We start from the raw sequence: 23,690 nt of genomic DNA on the forward strand, positions 1-23,690 counted from the left end.
ATTTTTTCGTATTTCCTTCAACAGAGAAAAAATTTAAACAGTTCATATGCATGTATGTACATATGTACTTCGTAAAGGACATTGTGAAACATTAACGCATTTATATGACTAGATAGCCAAAATCAGCACATTTTTTATCATTTCTCGGCTCTGGGAATTTGCTTACAATTCTGAACAACAAATTTGTGGATCAGGTCGTCGTCAATTTAAAAAATACATACGCTCCAGATTTAACAGTTTTTGAAGGTCGGACTCAGCAGAGATATCAAAGTTTGAGAAGCCTTCAGGAAAATTTGTATTTCTCGAAACTGGCTTAAAAACCTCACTGCCATTTTATTAATCAACTTATTGACCACAAATTTGTCGTCCAGAAGTTGAAAATAAATTTACAAACTAGACCAATCGTTAATACTGTGTTTATATGCACGATTTTGGTGATGAATCATCCAGCACTACCTTAAGCTGTATGTACATACATATGTACATATGCATATGTGTAATTACTGTATGTGAAAAATTATACAAATATTCATCAAGGAAACAAGATCACATTTATTGAAAGTGTGTAAGCAATACACTGATTTATAATTCTAGAAAATGAATTTGAAATAAAATATATTTGCATATTTCCCATGAAAAATTTGAACTCTGAAAATGTATCATTACGTCACAGCAAGTATTTAATCCGTGCTTTTCTCTGTAAGAAATATTTCCCTCAATTCCTCAAATTCTTCCTCTTATCGAACCTCGGCTTGTAGGTGGTGAGCATTTGAAGCGTCCTGTTATTCGATGAACCTAACCTCCCCCTTTGTCCAGGAAGTTCGAACGATCTTCCCGATGGGGTTTGATTGATCAAAAATCCGAACGCGACATTTAGTCCGGCTGCGATGAAAGGAGCGCCAAAGCAGCCGATGACATACGGCGTCATAGCCTGAATAACGACGGTGCCGGCACACTGGGAAAATGCGGCGTAGGATTTGCAATAGTATTCCTTCCCGTTAAACACCTCTGTAAAATTATGCGTATAAAAATGTTTGCAAAAATATTATCGATTTTTGTCAAGTTTTGGAACAGTACCTGCCAATTTGAAGCAGGGCTCCGCCTTTGGGATAATTTCGTTTCGCAAGGATTCTGGAAAATTCTCCCCAAAAAATATGGCAGCTGCGACTTGATCGAGTGCACCTTCTTCGTCGATCTAGGGAAATTTGTGGAATGGGATAAATTTGCATTATGCACAAAAATTGGTACACAAATTCAAGCAGTTATTGATAACGTGTAAAATCAGCAAAATGAAAAGATGCCCTTGATCTGACAATGAGTATGTTTACAAAAATGTGTAGATTATTTTTCTTCAGTAATTCGGTGGTTTAGTAAACGTTTTGGTACCAGTGTGACGCTGCCAAGTTTAATAATATACAGTTCGGCGACGGCTTTAATTTGTCACCAATTGATAGTAAACTTTTACTTCGCGCTAAATACTGTTACCGGTTTTTTGCAGAATTATTCTACATTCGGTAAGTCGGTAATCTTGCAAAATTATTAAGGAGCTTCCACACTTACCAAGGCCAACTCGGATAAAAGGCATTTCACAAAACACTGTAAATAATATCAGTTAGTTAAACCCATTTGTTAATTTTACTTAACGTAAATAAATTATGTTGCGTTTTATTAGAATATTTTCTCACAAATAGTCGTGTCACAACTTCACCGAGGTTTTGGATTTTGAACGAATTTGCTAAACATGGTCCCACCGCGTCAAACACGATACTGAGGAGGTCAAAGATCCATTTTTGACATGATTTCTCCACCGGTGCCTCAACTTCACCTTCGTCTTGACAAAGGATGGGAGAAATTAGCTGTAAATAGCAAATTTTCATAAATTCCATTGGCATCGAATTAAAAATAGATATTTATGAAACTACATATTTAAAAAAAAGTAAACCAAATAAATTTTTGTCATACCAAAACTATGATTGCGCTGTAAATTCCAAAAGTGCAAACGAACTTCATTTTTATTAAATTTCCTAACAAACGACAAAATTTGTAAGTATTTTAAACCTGGTCTGGCCAGCTACCAGAATTCGACACTGGTCAAAACATCCATCGAACTGTCGCTTTTATTTGCACTGGAAAATGTCAGGTTCATGGCGAAAAAATGTTTCCGACGATGCGGAAGCATCACTTTTTTGACATTGATCTTGATATTGGAAATTATTTTATGGTCAATAAACACCATAACTTTCACCTCGATAAGCATTTTTTATTAAAAATTTTTATTTATCATAAACTCCTGGAGCGTGTATTTAAACAGATATTTATGAACAACTGGATGGCGAGTTAAATGAGTAAATCCTGGTTTAATTATTGGAACCATAAATTGAAGGGATAATACTTGCATGCGGAAGTTACCTACATAGGTAGTTTGTCACATTGTTTAGAAATGGACAATTAAAATTTTTAATTATGGGTTTATTTATGTAGTATAAAAACTTAATTTTTATCATGCCATGATCCTGCGTGAACAATGTGCTTCTATGCATGTGAACATATATCTATGTACGTACGTACAGATATACGCATACATTTTTATGTAAATTAGATATGGTGGTGAATTGTGCCATATCAAATTATGTATACAAAATAATTGGTCATACAGTATAGGCAGAAAGTCATTATACCCTTATACTTTTTGTACATAAAGCCTCATATTTTTCGAGAAGCTTGAGAGGATGAACTGCAATTTTGCACAATTACTTACTATGATGCAGGGTTTCCAGAACCATACTTTGGATAACGGTGTGATACAAGCAACGACACGGTGATATTATATCCAAAATTCCGACAGGAAAAAAGTCTTTATACCCCAATTAAAGTTTAATAGAAAATGTGTTGATAATTTTTTTGTGTCAAATAACAGTCAAATTAGCACCTGGGATGTCCTCCCCCATCGCTTAGGAAGGCAAAGACACATCTTGGCATCGAGCCAAAAAATAAGCTAGTGACAGAAGTGTCCTAATTCTCCTATTCAAGCCTTATGGCGAGGACCAGTCCTTTGAGGTTGGATAGCGTGTGCTGAGAAATTTTGGGTTTCATTGTTGATCATAAATGTCATTTAGCATGCTGTCCGATGATTGTGGAAGGCAATTCAACAATTCAACCTCCTTCGTTCTAAATCAAATCCTCAATAATTTTGATGTATGCTTAGGATCGCCTTACTATTTGAAAATATAATTATTCCCCAACGGTTATTTCCTCACGTTACCATCAAATTCCAACTCAGAACGTCGCAGAGGTAGTTGGAGTACATTATTACTTCGATTGTACTAAAGTTTCGGACGCCCTTCCATAACGTCACGCCCAAAAAATTCGATTTCCTCCCCATTCTGAATGGTTAGCGTACGGTAGTTGATTTTGTAAGCGTCTCTTTGCTGAATCCATATTCCACTGGTCCCAATTTGAACCAAAGAGGTTGATGTTGACGTCGGCGAACAATATCAGGAGTTTCTAATATTTAGCCGTCCAATTACCATGATTTTTAGCACATTTAGAGCTGTCTGCAATATAGGCCTCGCGGAGAAATAGAATTCTCCATGTTGCTCGCTATGCAAATTCATCTTAAGCGATCCTACCCTTTGTAATTCGAACAGAACTCGAAGATTTTATTCCTCCCTCGTTTTTAAGTTGATTTTTCGTGGAGATAACCGTGAAATCTTTGGCTTTTGGAGAACTTGCCGTGATCCGTCCATGGGGGCGTGATCCATGTACACGATAAAGCTGTTAAATTCCATTCGATCCCAAACTTTTTGCAGTTCTAGACTATTCTGGCAACTCTACCATTCTTAATGGGTAGTTAGTCGGAAATTCTTTGGTGTCGAAGCCTTTCATCATCAAAATTTACGACAATTTGTTTCAGGCCGGGATTAAGGTGTTTTTGAGTGATTATGAGCTAATTTTAGTAATGGACAACCAGTTCAGTATGAGACAAATGTTATTTTTCAATTAATAATGAATCATTTGGTGCGAGAAGGGCGATTTAAGATTTTATTTTCAAAAATTACATTAAAAGTACCAAAAAGTCAATGGGTATAAACACTTTTTTCCTGTCGGAATTTTGGATATAATTTCACAGTGTCGTTGCTTGTGCCAGGCCGTTATCCAAAGTATGGTTCCGGAAACCTTGCATCATAGTAAGTAATTGTGCAAAATTGCAGTTCGTCCTCTCAAGCTTCTCGAACTATATGAGGCTTTATGTACATAAAGTATGAGGGTATAATGACTTTCTGCCTATACTGTAACTACATACAAATGCATAAATAGCAGTATGTGCATAAACAACTCTCAATTTTTTAAAATACTGCAATTCATAAATACAAACTGTTTATACAATTGAATATAGAATTTCGGTGTATGTACATATATAATTTATTATGTCAGTATGTAACCCCTCCATAGCAAAGTTAAAACAATTACGATAATTAATATTTAAATATTTGGTTGATAAAAAATATAGTTAATTAGTTCCAGCGTAATTTTTGGGGATATTGAAGTTAACTAGTAAAAGAAGCTATGATTTGTATATATAGCGAGAGGAAACCTGATTAATTTTACGGAATTTTATTTATGTACTTATGTACATAACGTGCTATTTAGCCCTCACTACGTATTTATCTATCAAATTTAAAGTTATTTAATAAAATTTGGGAAAAAAATGTCTTAAAATAACTTTAGGTATTTAAAAAATTAGACAAACACAAGGTATTTAAGTCAAACAATGCACTATTACTTAGAAATTTGGTCTACATATTTGTAGTCACGCAGGTATTGATTTCTCAGTGTCAAACCAGCTACGGCTTGGTATTAAAATTATACCAGCCCGTAAAAATAAGTATGCTACCAATATGGCAGAACTTTAATACCGAGTTATTACTCCATAGTATCACTTATCTATGAATACTACTTTGGTATAGGCTCATAAGTATATAAATATGTACCTCTTGGTATTATTTAATGCTGGATTTGGATAAGAGTGTATGCACAAATGCAAATATGAATAAATGGTATTGCTATCTTGCTGTTATTTTTTTGTATTTTTTTAAAATAATGACAAGAGAAATAAATTAAAATCCCGACACCATGTCCCGTTCTTCATTTTTATTTGACATTTCGTTCCTAAAATATGAAACACGGTCCACCGCAACTCCACTGTCTACGGCAGTGTCTGCCATCTTCGCAGGGGACATAGACACCACTCTGGCCGTAAAACTCGGTCGTGTAGCACCACCCAAAATCACACTTGGCCCAACACAACCCTTTGTGACATCCGCAGTCCTTACTGTATAGGCACTCTAGCATGCGCCGGCCAAAGGAAGGGTGACCACGGTCGTGATGGTGTCGTTTGGCACGGGGTTGTGTCACGTTAATCAGGGATATCGCAGCGGTGGGTGAGTCAGCTACTGAAAATATGTCATTTAATAGAAGTTAGTAAACTGATAGCACCTGCTGAAACTCATTTGAAATAAGGTTAAAATTAGAGTTGCATATTTTTACACATTCGCGAGAGACATAATAAAGAGAGTTTATACAACATGGAAAGCCCGTATCGCCAAAAATGGACATAGTGAGACTTCTGCAAATGAGGGTGGAATTATAAATGCCGAATGAATTTCGAGTTAAAAGCTAGAAATGAATTTTAACTACTTGTTAATAGGTTTTACGCACTAGGTTCGTTCGAACTCTGAGGTTCGTAATTAAAGAAATAACTTACTGTCTCCAACAATATCGGCTGAAACAACGTCGTCTCTGAGGCAAGCTACTGTAAGAAGAATGAGGAGACATGTCATCCGAAAAGCTGTCGGACCCTCCATCCCGGCTGACCATATAAATTTCACCAATTTATGGGTGATCCATAAATTACGTCACGCAAAAATCGCGATTTTCAAGACCCCCCCTCCCCCCTTTAACATGGATTGGAGCCTTAGACCCCCCCCCCCTCCCCCCTCTCGCGTGACATAATTTATGGACCGTCCCTTAGCAAATATTTTTGTATTAAAGTTTGATTTGTATTTGCCATATGTTTACATACCGTACATAAAATTTGGAACCGTGCGATGGAAAATGTATGTTTGTAAAGGAAGGCTGGTCGAGCTGGTTGGTCTTTAAGCTTTAAATGAGGACTCGGAACGAATTGTATTGCGAATATAGGTATTCACAAATTGGTCTTATGGGTACTTGATATGACCTTTAATTCAAAACAATAAAGACCAAGTTCAATATCTTCACATTTTCAATTGTATAATAATACCTATATGTACCTACAGATATCCCACTAAGAATCATACCCTGTAAATCGAGCATATTTTGTTGAAAACATTGTAAATCGCTAGGAAATGTAAATGACATGTACTTTGGTTCACTGAAACATGGATTATACAGTCTGACATTTATTATGTAATCAAAACGAGGTTAGAATTGGCATTTTATAGATTAGTAAAGTGGTAGTATTATGTTTCCGTAAACCACCGTAAAACACATGTAGTAAGTCCGTAAAACTTGGCCAATAATACAAGCATATTTCACTCTATATAATGAACGTAATACCCCAATATGCGCGGCCACGCTTTTCTCGCCTCACCTCCTCGCAGCAGTGAGATCTTGGACGGTGTCTCGAGAAATCTCTATTAATTTGACCAACTTGTCAATTTCGAAATTTTAAATATTCGAACCATTGGATTATCCGAATCGGTGTAGTACAATCCTGTTTGGTAAGTTTTCTTAGAAATTATTGGTATGAGAATTATATGCAACCCGGTTTGCCTTATCGCTTTTTATTTTGTATTTAGGGACTACAATGTTTGCTGTTGTCCACTTCACGTCATCAGACGACGATTCAGTGCAACTCGTTCCGTCATCATGGTTGGATAAGACCAGAACTCAGTGTCGGTGGCCATCGGGACCGAAAGCAAATCAAATTGCTGCATCCCTTATCAAATCCTGCTCACTACCACAAGACAATTGGCCTTATCTGCCTTGTTCGTTTAAGAAATCTTTTTGTAAGCACAAAATATATTTAGTTAAAATTTATATGAAATTTTTTAAGACATAATTAGAATCTAAATCGTATTTTTTTGAATTACAATCTAGCTGATTATCAAGCTGGGAGACGGACTGAAAAGAAAATAGCAGAAGATTCAAATCTCTCTTCCTCCGATCCTGACGTTGGGGCTGGCAGGTTAAGGAAAAGATCCAGAATTACGAAGAAATTATCAAAACACATTGAAAAAGAATCGGATGATGATTTGCGGTCGACCTCCCCTGTTATTGAGTCGGATGATGAAGCTGTAGCAAAACTTCCAAAACTCGGTAAATCTTGAAGGATGAAGGATTGTGTGACCAAAGTGAGATATCGTTGTATACCGTAGTTAAATTTGTAGGTCATAACCCAAACAACGTGGGACAATTCAGTCAGGGGATTATTGGCACGAGCTCGGTCGACCACATCGAAGAATTAAACAATCCTATGTCAACTACTTATTTATACGTGGATGCAAATAGTCTGAATTTGGACTTGAATGAAGAAAATTTGGATTTGGAATCAAGGAATACAGATGAAACTGATCGCAATTTAAACACCATTAGCACCTTCATTAATTTGCCACCAAGTTTGCCGACGAATTTGCAGCCGGAATCAACCCGTCGGGAAAACTTTTACAGATTTGTGGAATAGACAAATTGGTATGTTTTTTTTATTATTATAAAGAATTCAACTTGGAGCTATTTATACAAAAATGAACAAATATTTTATTAGCTCTTGAGAAACTTGTGGTTTCATCGTTCTCAGCAATTAACAGTGGAATCGGTCAACTACTTTTAAGAACTAAACAGCCCAGTAAATCCAAAGAAATACAGCTTCCAATCCAACTACCGTTGCAGTCAATCGAGGACGTCCAAAAATTAGAAGAGTGGATAACTCTGGAATCCAACGCTCAAGATTTGGTGAGATTAATCCAATAAAAACCAATATCAATTCTGTCATTCCAAATAAAAATATGCATCTTAATAAATTCAGGTGGAGGTCCTGGGCTCATTTGGAGGAACCACGCCACAGAAGGTGGTGACTACTATGTTATTAAATCTCCTGTCTAACTCGTTGGCAATTAAAACGAATTTCATTGGAGCAAACGATAAATTTGGATTCAAGGATTCCAAGCTGTTTGCATCTGTAATTAGTAAGTTAATAACAGTGGTCTAATTATTTATAATCTTATTTAAATTTATTAATTAATAGTCAAGATAAAACTCCTACAATATATTTAATTGTAGGAGCTCTTAACGAAAACGACGTATGCCGATCTTCAAAGAAAGCTGAATTTATCAAGTGGATTCAAACTTGGTTACAGAACGCCAGACCAAAAAAGAACGAAAATGTCGTACAGCACGAGGCGGAGGAAAATTAATCAAGAGATCGCATCTAATCTAAATTTTTTAAACAACATCTCCCAACAAGTATCTCAAGCTGAAACCCCATCCCCACGCGGTGCATTATTTTCATATCGTAAACAATCTATCCAAGACCTTCCAGATTTAGTCATTGATGAACCAGATCTCAGGATTAGTTTAGCACAATCTAGTACAGAAATTTTATCTTTGCCGGATAGTCTTAGACAATGGAGTTTTAATAATAATATTACTCATCATGCGCTGGACGCGCTGTTAAAAATAATTTCACCGCACATTCCAGAGTCTCAAAACTTACCTCTTTGCTCAAAAACATTGCTACAAACCCCTAAAATAATTCGAACCACAAATATTGTAGGTGGTAAATATTTTTACTTTGGTATCAGAAAACAAATTGTTAAATTCTGTCAAGCGGGTAACTTTTCATTGTCAAAATTACCAATTGTATCCAAAATGTGTCAGAATTTAGGAAATGTTATTTCAATTAGTATCGGAACCGACGGTTTTCCTGTATGTAAGAGTAGTAATGTACATATGTGGCCTATTTTGTTCATAATTGATCAGTTTAGAGGGTTGCAACCGATGTTGGCAGGTTTATATTGTGGTGAAGGTAAACCAGGCTGCCTTATAGAATTTCTCGAGCAATTTATTAATGAAGCTAGAGATTTAGAAATTAATGGAATAGATATTTGTGGAGTACATTACAATTTTAGGATTAGTTGTATTATTGCAGACGCCCCTGCACGTAGTTTTATTAAAGGTTGCAAAAATCATAATGCGTATCACGGATGTGAAAGATGTATAGATGAAGGCGAGTGGGATAAAAGAGTTTATTTTTCGTTCAAACCATCTGCAGATAGATCTGATGATAGTTTTAGTGAAAAAAGAGATGCAGATCATCATATGTATGATTCGCCACTAAATATTTTACAAATTGGACTAGTGTCACAGGTAGTTATCGATTATATGCATTGCATATGCTTAGGAGTAATGAAAAAGCTCTTGTTGTATTGGATTTCGGGTCCCCTCAAAACTCGCCTACCATCAACATCCATTTCCCAAATTTCGAATTATCTGAATTCTGTATCAAATCATCTTCCATTTGAATTTAAAAGAAAACCTCGTGGATTGAAGGATGTAAAGAGATACAAGGCTACGGAATTCAGGCAATTCTTGCTATATACAGGGCCTATTGCACTTCGTGGAATTTTGCCTGATAATTTGTACAGCCATTTTTTATTGCTAAGTTCTGCTAGTTATGTTTTACTATCATGCAGCGCCAGTGACCCAAACTGGAACGCCATAGCCAGACAGTGGATGCACAATTTCGTTGAAGGGATGACATTTAATTATGGAAACACGTCAGTCATTTATAATGTGCATTCACTTTTGCATATTTCAGATGATGCTAAAAATTTTGGTGGCCTTGACAACGTTAGCGCCTTTCCCTTTGAAAACTACTTACAATTCCTAAAGTCGTTAGTTAGAAGTAAAAGGTTAATGCTGGAACAAGTAGTGAAGCGTGTTACAGAGCATGACAATTATAATTTTATAAGAGACAGGAAAATAATAAAGCGTGGAGCAGTTGGGATCAAAAACGGGTTCGCTAGAAAGTATTATTTACCAAAATTTTCTGTAGGTTTAAGAAAGGGAGACAATTGTTTTGTTTTAAGTAATGATCAAATTGTACTTGTTGATAAAATTAAAATTTGTAGTGATCATCGTGTTACTGTCGTTGTAAGAAAAGTTTTATGTCGCACGGATATTAGCCGGTACCCAATACGAAGTAGCAAGTTGAACATATTTAAATGTGGGTCAAGCGTGTCTGATAGGATTGAGTTAAATATTTTAGATTTGAGACAAAAATGTGTAATGTTGCCGTTTAGAAATGATATTAATTCTTTCGTATGTATTCCTATGTTAGAAAATTATGCAAATTAATTATAATTAATATTTAGTAATGCCTTTTAAGTAATTTAATTCATTGTAATCATCAATTGGGATTTTTCTTAATAAATTAAAATTTTAGCAATGCAATATAATTTCAAATGATTTTACACTCGTTTTACTGCTTTATAATACATCAGTCTAACGAGCATCCCATGTCACAATATTACGGTGGAATTACACTCGTTTTACATAATTGATGTATCACTGTAAATTCAATGTTTTACGCACGTAAAATTAATGAGTATTAAGGCCGTCACTTTCTTCCAAATACTGTGCAGTTTACTGGGCCTTTTTACCTAATGTAAAACGCCTGATTCACAGGGAAAATTCTTATTGGGATACTCTTACAATGCGATGTTGCGAAGCGTAACCTTCGGAATTGGTTGAAATTTTAAAATTATATCGTCCAAGTCATATGTACAACCAATGTTTCTTGAGGCAGTTTGTGCGATGGGTGCAATTAGTCAAAATATTTGAGGTCAAAGTTGAAAGATGGGCGATTCTTACCAAGCGGAAGAAGCTATAACCCCACTTCCATTACCTCCGAATGGAAAAATCATTTTTCAGCTTTCACCTCAAATATTTTGACAAATTCCAATCGATGGTTGGAACATACTGCCTCAAGAACCAATGGTTTTGATAATCTTAAAATTTCAACCAATTCGGAGGGTTACACTTCACAACATCGCATTGTAAGAGTATATTTATGTATGTAAATATGTATTAAACAATTGAAAATGAGAAGATAAGTATTGAACATGGTTTTTATTATTTTGAATTAAAAGGCCATATCAAGTAATCCTGACACCAATTTCGAATAATTTTGTTCGTAATAAATAGATTTCTAATCCTAAGTGGGAAGTATGACCATCAGGGGAATAAATTTACAAGGGATAAGTCTATCCAAAACTAATTATATGATCGCAGCAGATCGCACCCTAATTTGACTTTTATTCGACAATTCGTTCCTAAAATATGAAACACGGTCCACCGCAACTCCACTGTTTGCGACAGTATGTGCCATCGTGACACGGGACATAGACGCCACTCTGGCTGTACAACTCGGTCGTGTAGCACCACCCAAAATCACACTTGGCCCAACACAACCCTTTGTGACATCCGCACGTTTTACTGGTCAGGCACTCCGGGAAGTGGCGTCGGGCAAAGGAAGCCGATATGTACATAGATATTCAGAATATTTTGAGCATCCTAGAAAAATGAACGGGGCGAATACAGAAACTTATTGATCTAAGTTAGTATGAAGGAAGGGGTATTTTAGCTAAATTTTTGCAATGAGAAGGAATGAATTTTGAGTTAATAGATAAAAAAATGAATTTTAAATGAATATTTAACTAGGTTTTACCAGGTTCGTAATAAAAATATGACTTACTGCCTCCCAGAATATCAGCTGAAACGTCGTCCCTGAGGCAAACCGTTGTAAGGACGAGGAGACATGCCATCCGAAAAGCTGTTGAACTCTCCATCACGGCTGACCATATAAATTTAACCGGTTTAACAAATATCAATCAAGCAATTTCTGTTTTAAAGTTCAATTTGTATTTGTCATACCTCAAAAATTTTGAACCGTGCAGTGGAAAATGTATGTATTTATGTAATGGAAGGCTAATCGTCTTATTTAGTATTCAAAATTTAAATGGGAACTCGAAATGAATTTTAGTACCAGTAACATTATTCACGTTACAAATTGGTCTCAGGGTTCTTTAGTACTCCCATCCCATAAATTTTAAAGGGCAGCAAACGCCAAGTTCGATCTCGTCTTATTTTCAATTGTTATATACATATGCAAACAATGGAACGTCCTTTGGTTCGATTATTGATGTATGCATACAAATAGTTAGTATGACGTATGTAGATCAGGGGCATTTTAGATGGCAAGATATGGATTCTTCTGTACTGTGTAGCTTTGGGAAGAAATTGGTAAATTTGATTTATTACACTCTAAAAAAACCGGTAGCAAGGCCGCTACCACGTGGTAAATACATACATGTGACGCTACCCGCATGTTAATAATTGTCTTTAATTTTATTAAGTGAACATTTAATATCTCTCCAGGTAATTTGGATCGAATAGGTAAAGTTAACAGGTAAATATTACGAATAAGTCATTTAAACTTAATCCAAAATCAGCTTGACTACTGCACCGACGATAACGAGGAGGAAGGACGCCCCCAAAATTTGTCCTCCTCCATCCGAGCGAGGCGTTGTTGGTTCCCCAATGTCATAAATCTCCCGGAATCGGTCACAGTGAGAATAATCTCCCGTATTTGCGATCACCATGTCGCAGATGTAGTCCAACTTACAACTCACAGTGTAACAGGGGCTCCGGGCATCGGAATCTTTGTGGTAAAATCTGCCACAAATTGAGAAAGGTTTAAAAATACCGTAAATATTAACATATTTTGGACTTGATGACTACTAAAATCGTCAAATTTAACAAATATTTTAAATTGTTTCTCGGCTCTGGGAACCTATTTTAAAATTCCGGACGGTCAGTTTGTTTAATTAAGTTTGGATAAGTTACAGTTTTTCCGAACCGTTCTAAAACTTGAGATACCCTAATTCAAAAATTGTCAAAATCTGGAGTATATATTTTTAAAAAATTGGTAACAACCTGCTCCAAAAATTTGTCGTTCATAATTTTAAAATAAGTTCCAAGGCCGAGAATTGATTAAAAATGTGCCGATTTTGGCAATGAGTCCAACGTTAAATTCACTATTTTTTTTACCTGTGATACATCGCAAAAAGCTTATCATCAAACAACATCCTTTTCGCCAAACCGTCGAAATCCTTCGGTCTGAAGGACGTCATGTTAAACGCCTCCTTCGCCGAGTACATTTTCTTCCAAGGCATCGGCCCATTCGGCTCGACATTGGTGTTGGCCTCGGTCAAGTTGTAAATCCAGGTCTCGTGGTCCATAATTTCCCACGTGGAATCAGCCCCTCTCCCCCCGTCGGCATAGTACACTTTAAACCCGGGATTCAGATTGGTCAGGGCGGTCGTGGAGGCTCCGATGTATAAAGAATTCGCTGGACGGGGCGGTTTTTCGGAGGAATCGTAAAAAATCTGGACCGCGTCGTTATGCGTGTGACCGTAAAATTGCGCCATAATTGTGGCCTCATACCGGACAATGATCCTTTCAAACTGCGCGCTCCACGTGGACCAACAGTCGCTCGAGCCGGGCGGCATGTGGCCGAGAATGAAGACCTTTTCGTTACTCGCTTCAGCAGCTTCGAGGGTGTTGGACAACCATTGAAGTTGACCTTCGGCGTCGGGCAGGTGGTAAAACAGCCAGAAATTTAGGGTGTAGCCAAAGTTCGTGTTGATAGCGATGATGCGTAAATTGGTATCTTTATGTTTTATGGTGTAGTAGCCGGTTTGGCGGAATTGGGCGAGCGCGACGGGGTCCTTGATTTGGTCGGCGTAGGCATCAGCGAAAGCGTTGTACATCCAGGACTTGTCGAAGTTGGATTCGTTCCAGACGGACCGGGGTGGGTAGAGGTTGCACGGGTGGGGTTCGTGGTTGCCAAGGACGGGGTAAATCGGGACGGATCGGTCGGTCGGGAAGAGTTTGAGGAGCCGGTCGTTGGTTCGCTTGTAATGTTCCAGGTTACCGAGAAGGGTCGTGTTCCAAATGTTGTGCGGGGGTATGTCACCGGTCATCATGACGAAGTCGTAGTTCTGAAATAGAGGGGTAAGTTGAGAATGGTAAAGTGCAAAAATTTGAGGCAAGGTGGAATCGAATGGAAGAATTTACTAGAAAACGGTCAGATTAGCCAGAATCCTTATGGCGAAAAGCTTTCGCCATAAAATCGTTCCATTTAGCGAAAAAATCTCTCATTTTTAAAGTATTTTGAAATTAATTTCACCCATCTAAATAATCTAATAATATTCAAACAATTTATTTTAAGTGATTTGGCATGAATAATTGAAATTCATATTTCGCCAAATTTAATTTTAGGAGTTTTATTTTTTTGCAAAATGTGAGATTAATTTCGCCATCTGGTACTTCACGACATTTGGTTCTCACACTGGCCAAAGTTTATTTCCGCCAATTTGACTTTCGCCCAACTGATTATTGATCGAAATTTACATATATCTACTTACATAGCCTGGGAGCGCCGCGGAATATTCGAACAGCTCATTCATCGCGGAGATTGGCATGTCGCACTTGAAATCGCCATGCGGTCCGGCACTCGTTCCGTTGGCGTCGACCCCATCTGCCTCCCAGGTTTGGCAGCACATAGGTTTTCCACAATCTGTATCCTTCCCAACTGCATAGTCAAGGTCGAGATGGATATCGGTCAGTTGGAGGATCTTGACCGGGACGGCGGATTCCGGGACGGGAGCGAGTTCAACAATGGCTGGTTTTCCGTCTTTCAGGGTTGTTGTCCAGTTGAAGAATTCTTCAGTTCTATTACCCTCACAATCTTCTCCAGATTTTCCGAGAAGAATGGTGCACACATCGATCGCTTTGAGGGCGGGGTTATTGTCGATGATGTAATGGAGATCGTCCTAAAAGGATTAAGATTAAGGATTTAATTTTCTTAAGGTTTATATTTAAATAGGAGTAAGGATTAGGATTTGGGATTAAATTTAATACGAGATTAGGATCAAAATTTGATTAATCTTCCTAGAATTAATTGTTTCGCATTAAATTTTATTATGCTAGACTTTAACTACTGAGATTTTGTAAAAAAATCTAGATTATGCTAAAACTTGGAATTTTGTTTTAAAAATTGTATTAAAAGTAAGATTTTCGTCACTAATTATTTTCACGCGAAAGTGACAAAAGTTTAATCCGCGAAGATAAATATGCTAAAACACTAGTTTTCTCCAGTTAAATATGTGTACATATGTATGTACTTACCGCGTACATGTCCAACGCTCCGGTGCAAACGTCTGGATGAAGGACATTGATAACGTCCGCAGCAAAACAACCGATAAGTTTTAATATCGCGATTATGGCCCCAATGCTGTCAGTTGCTCGCATTAATTCCATATAAACGTTCATCACCACGCGGCAAGCGAGACACGGGACGGATGCACGACCCGCCCTGGGTTGCGACAAGGTCAAGTCCAGCAACCAGTCACGTGCGAGGTCGCTAAAATATGAGGCAAATTTAGTATCCAATTTTTTGCAAAACTTTTTACTATGAAGAGAACAAAATAATTTATCCTAATATTTAAAAATGCATACATACAAAAATGAGAAAAAAATAAATAACTTGAAGTCTGCTATAAATTTAAAGAATGAGGAAATTCACAAAGTCTTTGGTAACATTTAAAATAAATACGTAAGCTCTGAAAAATAATTTTGCAAACTTTTGCCAAATACACTCTTAGAAAATTCAATATCTTTTCATGAAGTAAAATGGAACGTTATGCGCTTTAAAGTAAACCTCACTTGATTCGAAGTAAAATGGTTAACTTCATTCGAAGTAATGACAAAAGTCACCAAATGTGAAGTAAAACCACTATTTTCTAAACCATAAAGTAAGCTATTATACCATTTAGAGTAAGCAAACCCCATTTAGGATATTCTTGGTCAAACCAGACGCTGACTTTTCCCTCGCTCTCATTACAACTCGCAGCTCATCCAGTCAGTGCTGGTTAGTTAAATTGATAATTAATTTATTAGTTAGTTATTAACTTATAAGCAAATAATGGAGGCAACAATTTGGACGGGGACGCTGAAGGGTAAGAAATTTGCATAATTTATACACAAATTTAATTTACATTGCGTTTAATTTTTATTTTAATTGTCTTTAAACAGATGATGATATTACGGACGAGACTCTGTTAATAATTTCAGGAGAAAATTGTCAGGTTTTCTAGGTCATTTTAGGTCGGCTTTGGAATGCATTGTACAATTTGTGAGAACTTGGTATATCTTTGTTTTAAGTGCAAAACTAATTTTAAACCTTTAGTATAACATGAAAAAAATTATCTTAAGTTAACAGGGTCCAGCGTTTACAAATATCCTCACTAGTGGTTCATAATAAGGGTAATTTGTAATGCAATGTTGGATGTGAAATAAAATATATTATTAAAGTACTAAATACTGCGACTACGCTTAAGTAACTTTTCCTGGGGTCATCAAAGCAAGAAAGTAAAGTCATAATCAACGCGATTTAGGGTTACGGTCGTTACCCTATTGGGCGCTCAGTTACCCTGTGAATATTGTTACAGGGTAAAATGGCTTACTTTGTGGCCGAGAGAGAGCGATTCGCTATAAGTGGGGTAGTGGCACTTTGGAAGTTATATCGGGTTATATTTTACGTCATATAAAGTATGGATTTCTAAGAGTGTAAATCGCCCTTGATCTGTGTAAATGTACAAAAAAAATTTAGGCTAATTTACTACTTAATTTTCCTTAGAAATGTTTGTAAAAGTTTACAAGTTTACAGAATTTACGGATTTTACAATACAATGTTACCAAGGTCTGTTTGAATTCCCTCAATGAGTTTCTTAAGTAGAATCGATAGAATTTCACAAAAAATTCCTAAATGGACCATGACGTGCTTTATGCACGGTCCCAGCCCCACAAAATTTTTGCATATTACGTTTTAAACTTACTAATGCTGAATTAGATCATCCTGAAATTCTTTTTTTACTGGGAGCTGTCGCACAAGGTCGATCTGTTCTTGAGACATTTTCCCCTCCGTGGACCCACTAAAGGTCACGGCAATGAAACACATGGTCAGTAAAGCCCAGCAGAACTTCATGGTGATGAGTTGGTTGTAAATTTGCGACTGGTACGAAGGTCTTTGGAGTAAGACTGAGGTCACATTTATTTAATTGGGCACGGTTCTCGAGTGATCTGTGTACGAAGCGAATTCCAATCGATCGATTGCAAAAGAGTGGGATGATTTCGTTGGTATTGGTTTGATTGGTTTGGACATTGATGTTGCAATGGGATGAACAATTGTTGTTAAGTGCGATGTGCGGATAGATAAGTTGAATACATATTTAGGTAAAGTATGTATGCACATAATGGGTGTAAAGGTGACAAGTGTCAGGGTTACGTACTGCTTATCAGCGTGTTCTTTGTGTGATCAGTCGGCGGTGGGTGGGTGTGTTTTATTGGTTAAACTCAACTGACCCGAGGTTATAAATATGATGGATTCGCTCTGGAAAGCATTTTAAAGTAAAATACTACATAATAAATATTTATTAATAGAAGCGACTTTTTTCATGTTTTAGAGGTATTTTTTATGCACAATTGTTTTTAACCAGGTAGACATTGCTTAAAAGCAATTGTATTTGAATACATTATTTTATGTATTTTCTATTTTGTTTGGGGTTGATAAATATTACAATTAAACTATGTATGTACATGTGTATGTACATGCGTTGCAGAAATTCACAAAATCCACAAACACCCATGCACATGAATCATAAAACGGTCATAACTAAATTAGAAAAATATTGTCAATTGTGTTTTTCGTAACCCTGTTTTTATAGATGTGTGTGCATGCATATTTACATATATGTATATACATATCTATTTATACATACATACATACATACATAATTGTAAAAGTGCTAATCATTCAATTAATTGACAATCAATTGTGAAATACCCAACGGTAAACTGATTCCTGATCTGGAACCATTTTTTCTCAAGTTAAGTAATTACGTAGGTAAATTACGGTTGGGGTTGGGGTACAATGTACATAAATGGTTTGGCCAGTTCATAACGTTGACATACATATGTACATATTTACATATTTACATCGATTTGTGCCTTAATGATACGTGCACATCTTCCTAATTAGTATATATGTATGTAATTGTATTTCAAACTTCACTATCATAGACGTGTAGACTAGCTGCTGGACAGATACATATTTATTTAACTTTGTAACATTGCGGTACTTTAATAGTTTAAAATTTAGGGACAAAACCACTTTAGGAAAGTATGTACATCAGAGTGTAATCTCCATGAGAAGAAGTGCATATTACGTAATTTAACACCTGTAGTCCTCCACAACAAATTATCTCTTTCTCCATTTAAACAAGCGTGACCACGCCCTCCAAAGAAGTAAAAGCATTACTTTTCCCCATTTCCAAGTCTTGACAAATCCCCTCATAATTTTAGCCCTATGCCCGACCACGATTTCCAGCATGGCTGAACCAATGGCAAGAAGTAAGGTGGCCCCACCAATGACAAATATGGTCAAGAGATTTCCCCTCAAACCTGCGGCTTTCTGCTTTCCTACCGAATTAAGAGCAACATTAGGATTATGTTCGATGCGTCTCTGCCGCCTAATTTCCTCTTGTCGATCACTGAGCTCCACCCACTTTGCAAATATTCCTGAATGTTGTAAACTCCAGAGTCGAATTAGCATGGAGAAGTGTCCCCAGCGATGAATTTGCCATCCGTACTGTAAAGATTATAATAAGCAAAACTGAGAATTAGGATTTTACACTAAATTTTCACACAAACGCTAAGTTTATCGTTTGTATAAATCGTGAGAATTTAATGTGAAAACCCCTTTAATTCTCAATCACCCCAATAATAAAAATCGTCACAATCATCAAATTGTCACCGAGCGTAGCCATCAATAAAAAGCATCATGGTATTTTTTTCGAAGGGTAACTAACACTACTTTTCCAAGGGGTTACGATACAGCGGTATAAAATTTCCAGTGCCACCAGACGGTATAAAGTTCTAGTGGAAACCCTCGATGAAAATTTTGTTAGTAAATAAACATTTACATACGATTGATTTGAAAAAGACATCCTTCCCCAAACCGACTTTTTCTCGGATGTGTGCAAATTCTCGCCAAGACAGCAAATTTTGGTAAACATATTTCAAAGCTGTTTTCGAATAACGGCCGTACTTCCACCATCCAAGTAGGGCGATATTATTGCATCTGCCGACCACATCCTCATACGATGTTACAAAGGATGGGTACACATACATATCGGCGGCGTCCTTATGCAGGGTTATCTGCCCTTCGTCATACAACCGTCTGAACAGCTTGAACTCGGTGGTATTTTCGCCTGGGCGCCAAATCAGAGACTGTCTGTTAAGAATGTAGATTAACCCGTAGATTTCTGTCCGCAGGTCGGAGTTGGTTATGGTGGGTTGGTCGCCGTCGTCGAAGTTATCGTAGTTTGTAGTGAAATCGCGATATAAGTCTGAAAAGTAAATATACACAGGAATGCAATATTTATTTGGAGAGTTAATTGATGAATGAAGTGTCTAAAACAGCCATTTTAACCACATTTGCTTAAAACTTGCGATTTCTACTTTCGAGTTCAATGAATGCATCGAAATAAACAATTTATTGCAAAATTATGTAATTTTTTTTTACTAACAAGGGAAACTTTCCATATGACACACGCCAATTTCTTTCCAATAGGTATTGAATGAAAGATAGACCACACTCGATCACAGAATACCTATTTACATAAAGTGGAAAGTTCGAAAGATAGGAATAAGCGAACTCATAACTAGGAAATATTCAACCCAATTTTGGAAAATATTAAAATTTTAATAATTTAGCTTTCCTATATTATATCGTATGACTGTGCGTTACACATTTTACTTACCAGTATCAGGAAAACTATAAAGTTCGAACTTCTCCTTCTCAAGTTGGTCCAAATGTTCGAACGGTTTATTCACCAGTGGAGCAATAATCGCCGTAAAGTTTTCCCCCTTGTACGCATTCGTCACCACGACGGCCATCAAGATCCAAACGCCACAAACGAAATACATCCAGTTCAACTTTTTCGAATTAATGGCAAGATCGTCACCCTGTTCTAGAAGGACTTTCAACCCCATAAAGTACGGGGTCGCCTCCATGGAAAACCTTGATGCACCCGACATCCAGAAGACGGCATGCAAAAATACACCCACGCCGACATAAAAGGCGCCAATTGCGACCCACACGGCCATCTGGAAGGCTGAGATGTATCCGCTGAAATTAATTCTGGCCTCGTTTAACACCCCGCAAGACAAAAAAGTGAAGAAATCTTCCTCCCGCCGAATCGCGACGCCCCAGCCTTGCCTATAAAAATCGGCGCGTGGGTACGAATCATCCTTATTGTAGGTGTCACATCGCCCCGAATCAATGTCTGCATCGTGCCCGCAAGGAAATTCGGAAAAGTGCGTGAAAACTGTGGCGTTATCGATTAGTATGCGGAACAGGATATCGTTTATCGTGATTCCTCTGATTTTTGTGATCTCCTTTAGATTTCTGAAAGAAAGTTCCCTCTTTAATTTAGAATATGGCGTAGTGTAGAATATTTTTGTGTCGCGAAAAACAAAATTTACGGCCGGGACGACCCATTTTGTTGAGCGGGCGGCAAAATCAAGTGCGTCGAAGGTGGTCGCGATATCTGGCAGGGTTAAGGGTCCTCGATACGGGATGTATTTCCGGATGTTTACCGTGCAGAATTTGCAGCCGAGTTTGAGAGTAAAATTGGTTTGATTTGGAGGATGAAATTCCAGGACGATAAGGTAACTCGTGTGGTGATGCTCGAGAACGTCGTTGAGAGCAAAGTTAAATTCGATTTGGATCTTTTTTGAAGAAATTTCTTCACTCTGAACGACGAGGAGGTGGTACCAGGGGTGGGTTAGGGTGTCGAAGTAGTCAATCTGCTTGAATTTAGAATGGTACGTGTTCATCCAGGTTTTTTGGAATGATCGCGGAATTTGCTGGAACCATCTACATTTCTGGGAATGCAAGATAATTTATGAATGATGAAAAGTTAATTCATGTCAAATTCAGTTCTTAACGGGATTACATATGTATTTTTTAATCAGGTATTTTTTATTTTCAGATTTAAAATAGAAACGATAGAATACAAGTGGCTTCGGGTGAAAGTAACCACTTCCAGGAAATAACGTGAAGAAAAAGGTTCTTTTGCAGATATTTGACCTGCAAGAAATGCAGTTTCTTGAACCTTGTATTTCTTGTTTTTCAGTGCATTAAACTAGAAAACCTGCGAAAGACGAGCCACGAAAATACATATTTACATATACCTACATACATATGTACGTATACCCTCTTTGATTGCACACATATTGATCACAAATTTCTCTGGGGATCTAAAACTATTCCTGCTAAAATTTGGCATCTAACATTTTTGTATGCATAACCTTACCGAGTCTCTCGACGTGGATTCTTCAGGTGGGAACAGGTAGATTTGCAGGGAACACGACCACCCACGGTAACTATTGGCTCGATAGATTAGAGGAACATATTCCTCCGTATATTTCCACCGCTCTTTCGACACTTCGATTTCTTTTGGTAATTGGGTACCATTTTCTAACAAGAATTGAACATAATCCAGCCTCCGGGTTGAGTTTAGGAAATCCTTGTTTATCAGGACGTAGTCGTATCGTGAAATTGCTACCGGAACTTGAGCATCCGTAGCTATATCGATATTCTGGTAATTTATGAGGTGAACGAAACAGTGGGAAAAGAGGGTTGTGATGGGGTCCAGGTTTTTATAAGAGAAATTCAAGTAGTTCGGACTTGTTGGCCAGAGTCCATCGTTAACTAGGCGGGGGTCCAAGGAGGTTGATTTTACAGATGAGGAATAAATTAAAAGGAGAAGAATGACCGTAAAAATTGGCATATTTATGTATTTGATTTGTAGAGATTGTATATACGTAGGTTTTAAAAGATATGTATGATGGATATGATATTTATGTAGCAACTATTTTCTATGTAACTCATGTTTTCCGAAGTCGGACATGGTAAAGATTTTGACCATATCTATTTACCACTTGAAAAAGAATGTATTCTTTTTTCAGGCACAAACATTCGTGACAAAAAGAGTATACTCTTTTGTCACGAATGCTTGTGTAACCAATATTCCATTCATTCCATTAGGATATTCCTTAGTAAATGGCATTTATTTAATTATGTATTTGTAACTCTAGGTTTGTATGCATACATATTTATGAATGTACTTTAGGTTTTTGCATAATTTGACTTCAGAGCAATCAAGCGACATTAAAAACCGTTCCTCAGCGTACTTAAGTATGTACATACGTACATAATATGTACATATTATGTACATTTCTGTATGAATTTAATGAAATAAATAAATGCTTAATTATGTACCTAGTCGGAAACACTCAAGTGTCAATGACATATAGCTTTATTACTTTTGTAATTCTCAACTTAGCAATTTTTGATTTATTTTACCGAAAAGCCAGATAAATTTCAATTCAAAAACAATTTTTTGTCTTAATAATTTCCTCCTCCTGCGTCAATGCCACGCTGAAGACGAGACGACCACTCCTCGATGGAATTACGCACAGATTTCGGGGACACTTTCTGGCATTCCGGGGTTAGAAATTTTTTCCAAACCTCCGCACTTCTACGGGGCTTAGAACACACCTTTGCCCATAACTTTGACCATTTTTCATATTCCGGTGGTTCAAATCCATCAAGGATGATGACCATTTCTGATTGGAGATAAAGACCGGAATTTGTTTTTTTAGCTACGCTTGGGTCATTTTTTGCACTATAAATTCGTGCTGAGTCCTCCTGAGAGGTCCCATCGATTCCATTGAATTGGATCTCACTTAGGGGATGTACCACGGACTCAAAAACATATTTTAAGAAATTTAATTCCCCCACCTCCCCCCAATTTTCAGCAAAATGTAGAGAAATTACCCCAATTAGCTCCCACCTGCCAAAACCATGACAAAACCTGGATAATGTGACTTTTTGACCTTTTGTCTATATCGGGGGATGTCTCTGACCGATTTTGCGTAGATTAGGACAACTTGTTTGTTAAAAGATTTTTCCGATGTTAAAATCTCCTCATTTGTAAAAAGAATCCTGCTCACTTTTTTGGAGCGTACCGCTTGAGGTGACTCATGCATTTATTTAATTTGGTTTTCCTTTGGGGTACGATCAGGATGTGTCAAGTACCACATTTCAAAGCCTTAAGCCCAAGCTTCAATTTGAGCACTCATTGGATAATTTGCATCGACAGTGTCAGCAGTGAGCTCGGTTTCCGTTGGAATTTCGTGAATTTCTTATAATTCCAGGCTTGAGAGGCTTCACGATGGGTGTGGTCCTTCGAGGTTTTCAAAAATTCTTCTTCGACTGTTCTTAGTGGATTCGGTCCCCATGAACCTTTTTATAGTCCGTTGGGCTAAATTAAAGTACACCTTTGACTTTTTCAGCACATGTCAAATTCACTATTTTTCTTCGATTTTTTTTGTGAAAAACTATCGCCGCCCACTTCTCTTCAATTTCCTATGTATTTATCCAGATGTTCAAAAATTAC

The 23,690-nt window shown here is 37.1% G+C and overlaps 2 protein-coding genes across 2 annotated transcripts; both read right to left on the bottom strand.

Moving 5' to 3' along the window:
• Positions 1-532: 532 nt before the first annotated feature.
• LOC110843203 lies at positions 533-2,105 on the bottom strand. Its single transcript, XM_022089201.2, has 5 exons — positions 1,963-2,105; positions 1,686-1,856; positions 1,561-1,596; positions 1,078-1,195; positions 533-1,008 (listed from the first exon to the last, which is right to left on the bottom strand). The coding sequence occupies exons 1-5, from the start codon at positions 2,008-2,010 to the stop codon at positions 716-718; spliced, it is 666 nt and encodes a 221-aa protein (XP_021944893.1). The 5' UTR covers positions 2,011-2,105; the 3' UTR covers positions 533-715.
• A 10,218-nt stretch (positions 2,106-12,323) lies between these two features.
• On the bottom strand, positions 12,324-17,282 carry LOC110863666 (sphingomyelin phosphodiesterase). The gene is made up of 5 exons (XM_022113028.2): positions 17,001-17,282; positions 15,292-15,526; positions 14,529-14,936; positions 13,150-14,102; positions 12,324-12,774 (listed from the first exon to the last, which is right to left on the bottom strand). The coding sequence occupies exons 1-5, from the start codon at positions 17,147-17,149 to the stop codon at positions 12,537-12,539; spliced, it is 1,983 nt and encodes a 660-aa protein (XP_021968720.1). The 5' UTR covers positions 17,150-17,282; the 3' UTR covers positions 12,324-12,536.
• Between the last annotated feature and the right edge of the window lie 6,408 nt (positions 17,283-23,690).

This window comes from Folsomia candida, unplaced genomic scaffold (genome assembly GCF_002217175.1).
Source record: "Folsomia candida strain VU population unplaced genomic scaffold, ASM221717v1 Fcan01_Sc001, whole genome shotgun sequence".
In the NCBI taxonomy this organism is placed as follows: domain Eukaryota; kingdom Metazoa; phylum Arthropoda; class Collembola; order Entomobryomorpha; family Isotomidae; genus Folsomia; species Folsomia candida.

What these genes read in the sequence shown, in the direction of transcription:
- LOC110843203 (XM_022089201.2), bottom strand. Translation starts at nt 2,010, where the DNA reads ATGAAGTTCGTTTGCACTTTTGGAATTTACAGCGCAATCATAGTTTTG. An exon ending in AAGTTGTGACACGACTATTT is followed by an intron (nt 1,597 to 1,685) that starts GTGAGAAAATAT and finishes TATTATTTACAG; the next exon opens with TGTTTTGTGAAATGCCTTTT. An exon ending in GCCCTGCTTCAAATTGGCAG is followed by an intron (nt 1,009 to 1,077) that starts GTACTGTTCCAA and finishes ATAATTTTACAG; the next exon opens with AGGTGTTTAACGGGAAGGAA.
- LOC110863666 (XM_022113028.2), bottom strand. Translation starts at nt 17,149, where the DNA reads ATGAAGTTCTGCTGGGCTTTACTGACCATGTGTTTCATTGCCGTGACC. An exon ending in CCGCGGCGCTCCCAGGCTAT is followed by an intron (nt 14,103 to 14,528) that starts GTAAGTAGATAT and finishes CCTCTATTTCAG; the next exon opens with AACTACGACTTCGTCATGAT. An exon ending in CTTTTTGCGATGTATCACAG is followed by an intron (nt 12,775 to 13,149) that starts GTAAAAAAAATA and finishes AATTTGTGGCAG; the next exon opens with ATTTTACCACAAAGATTCCG.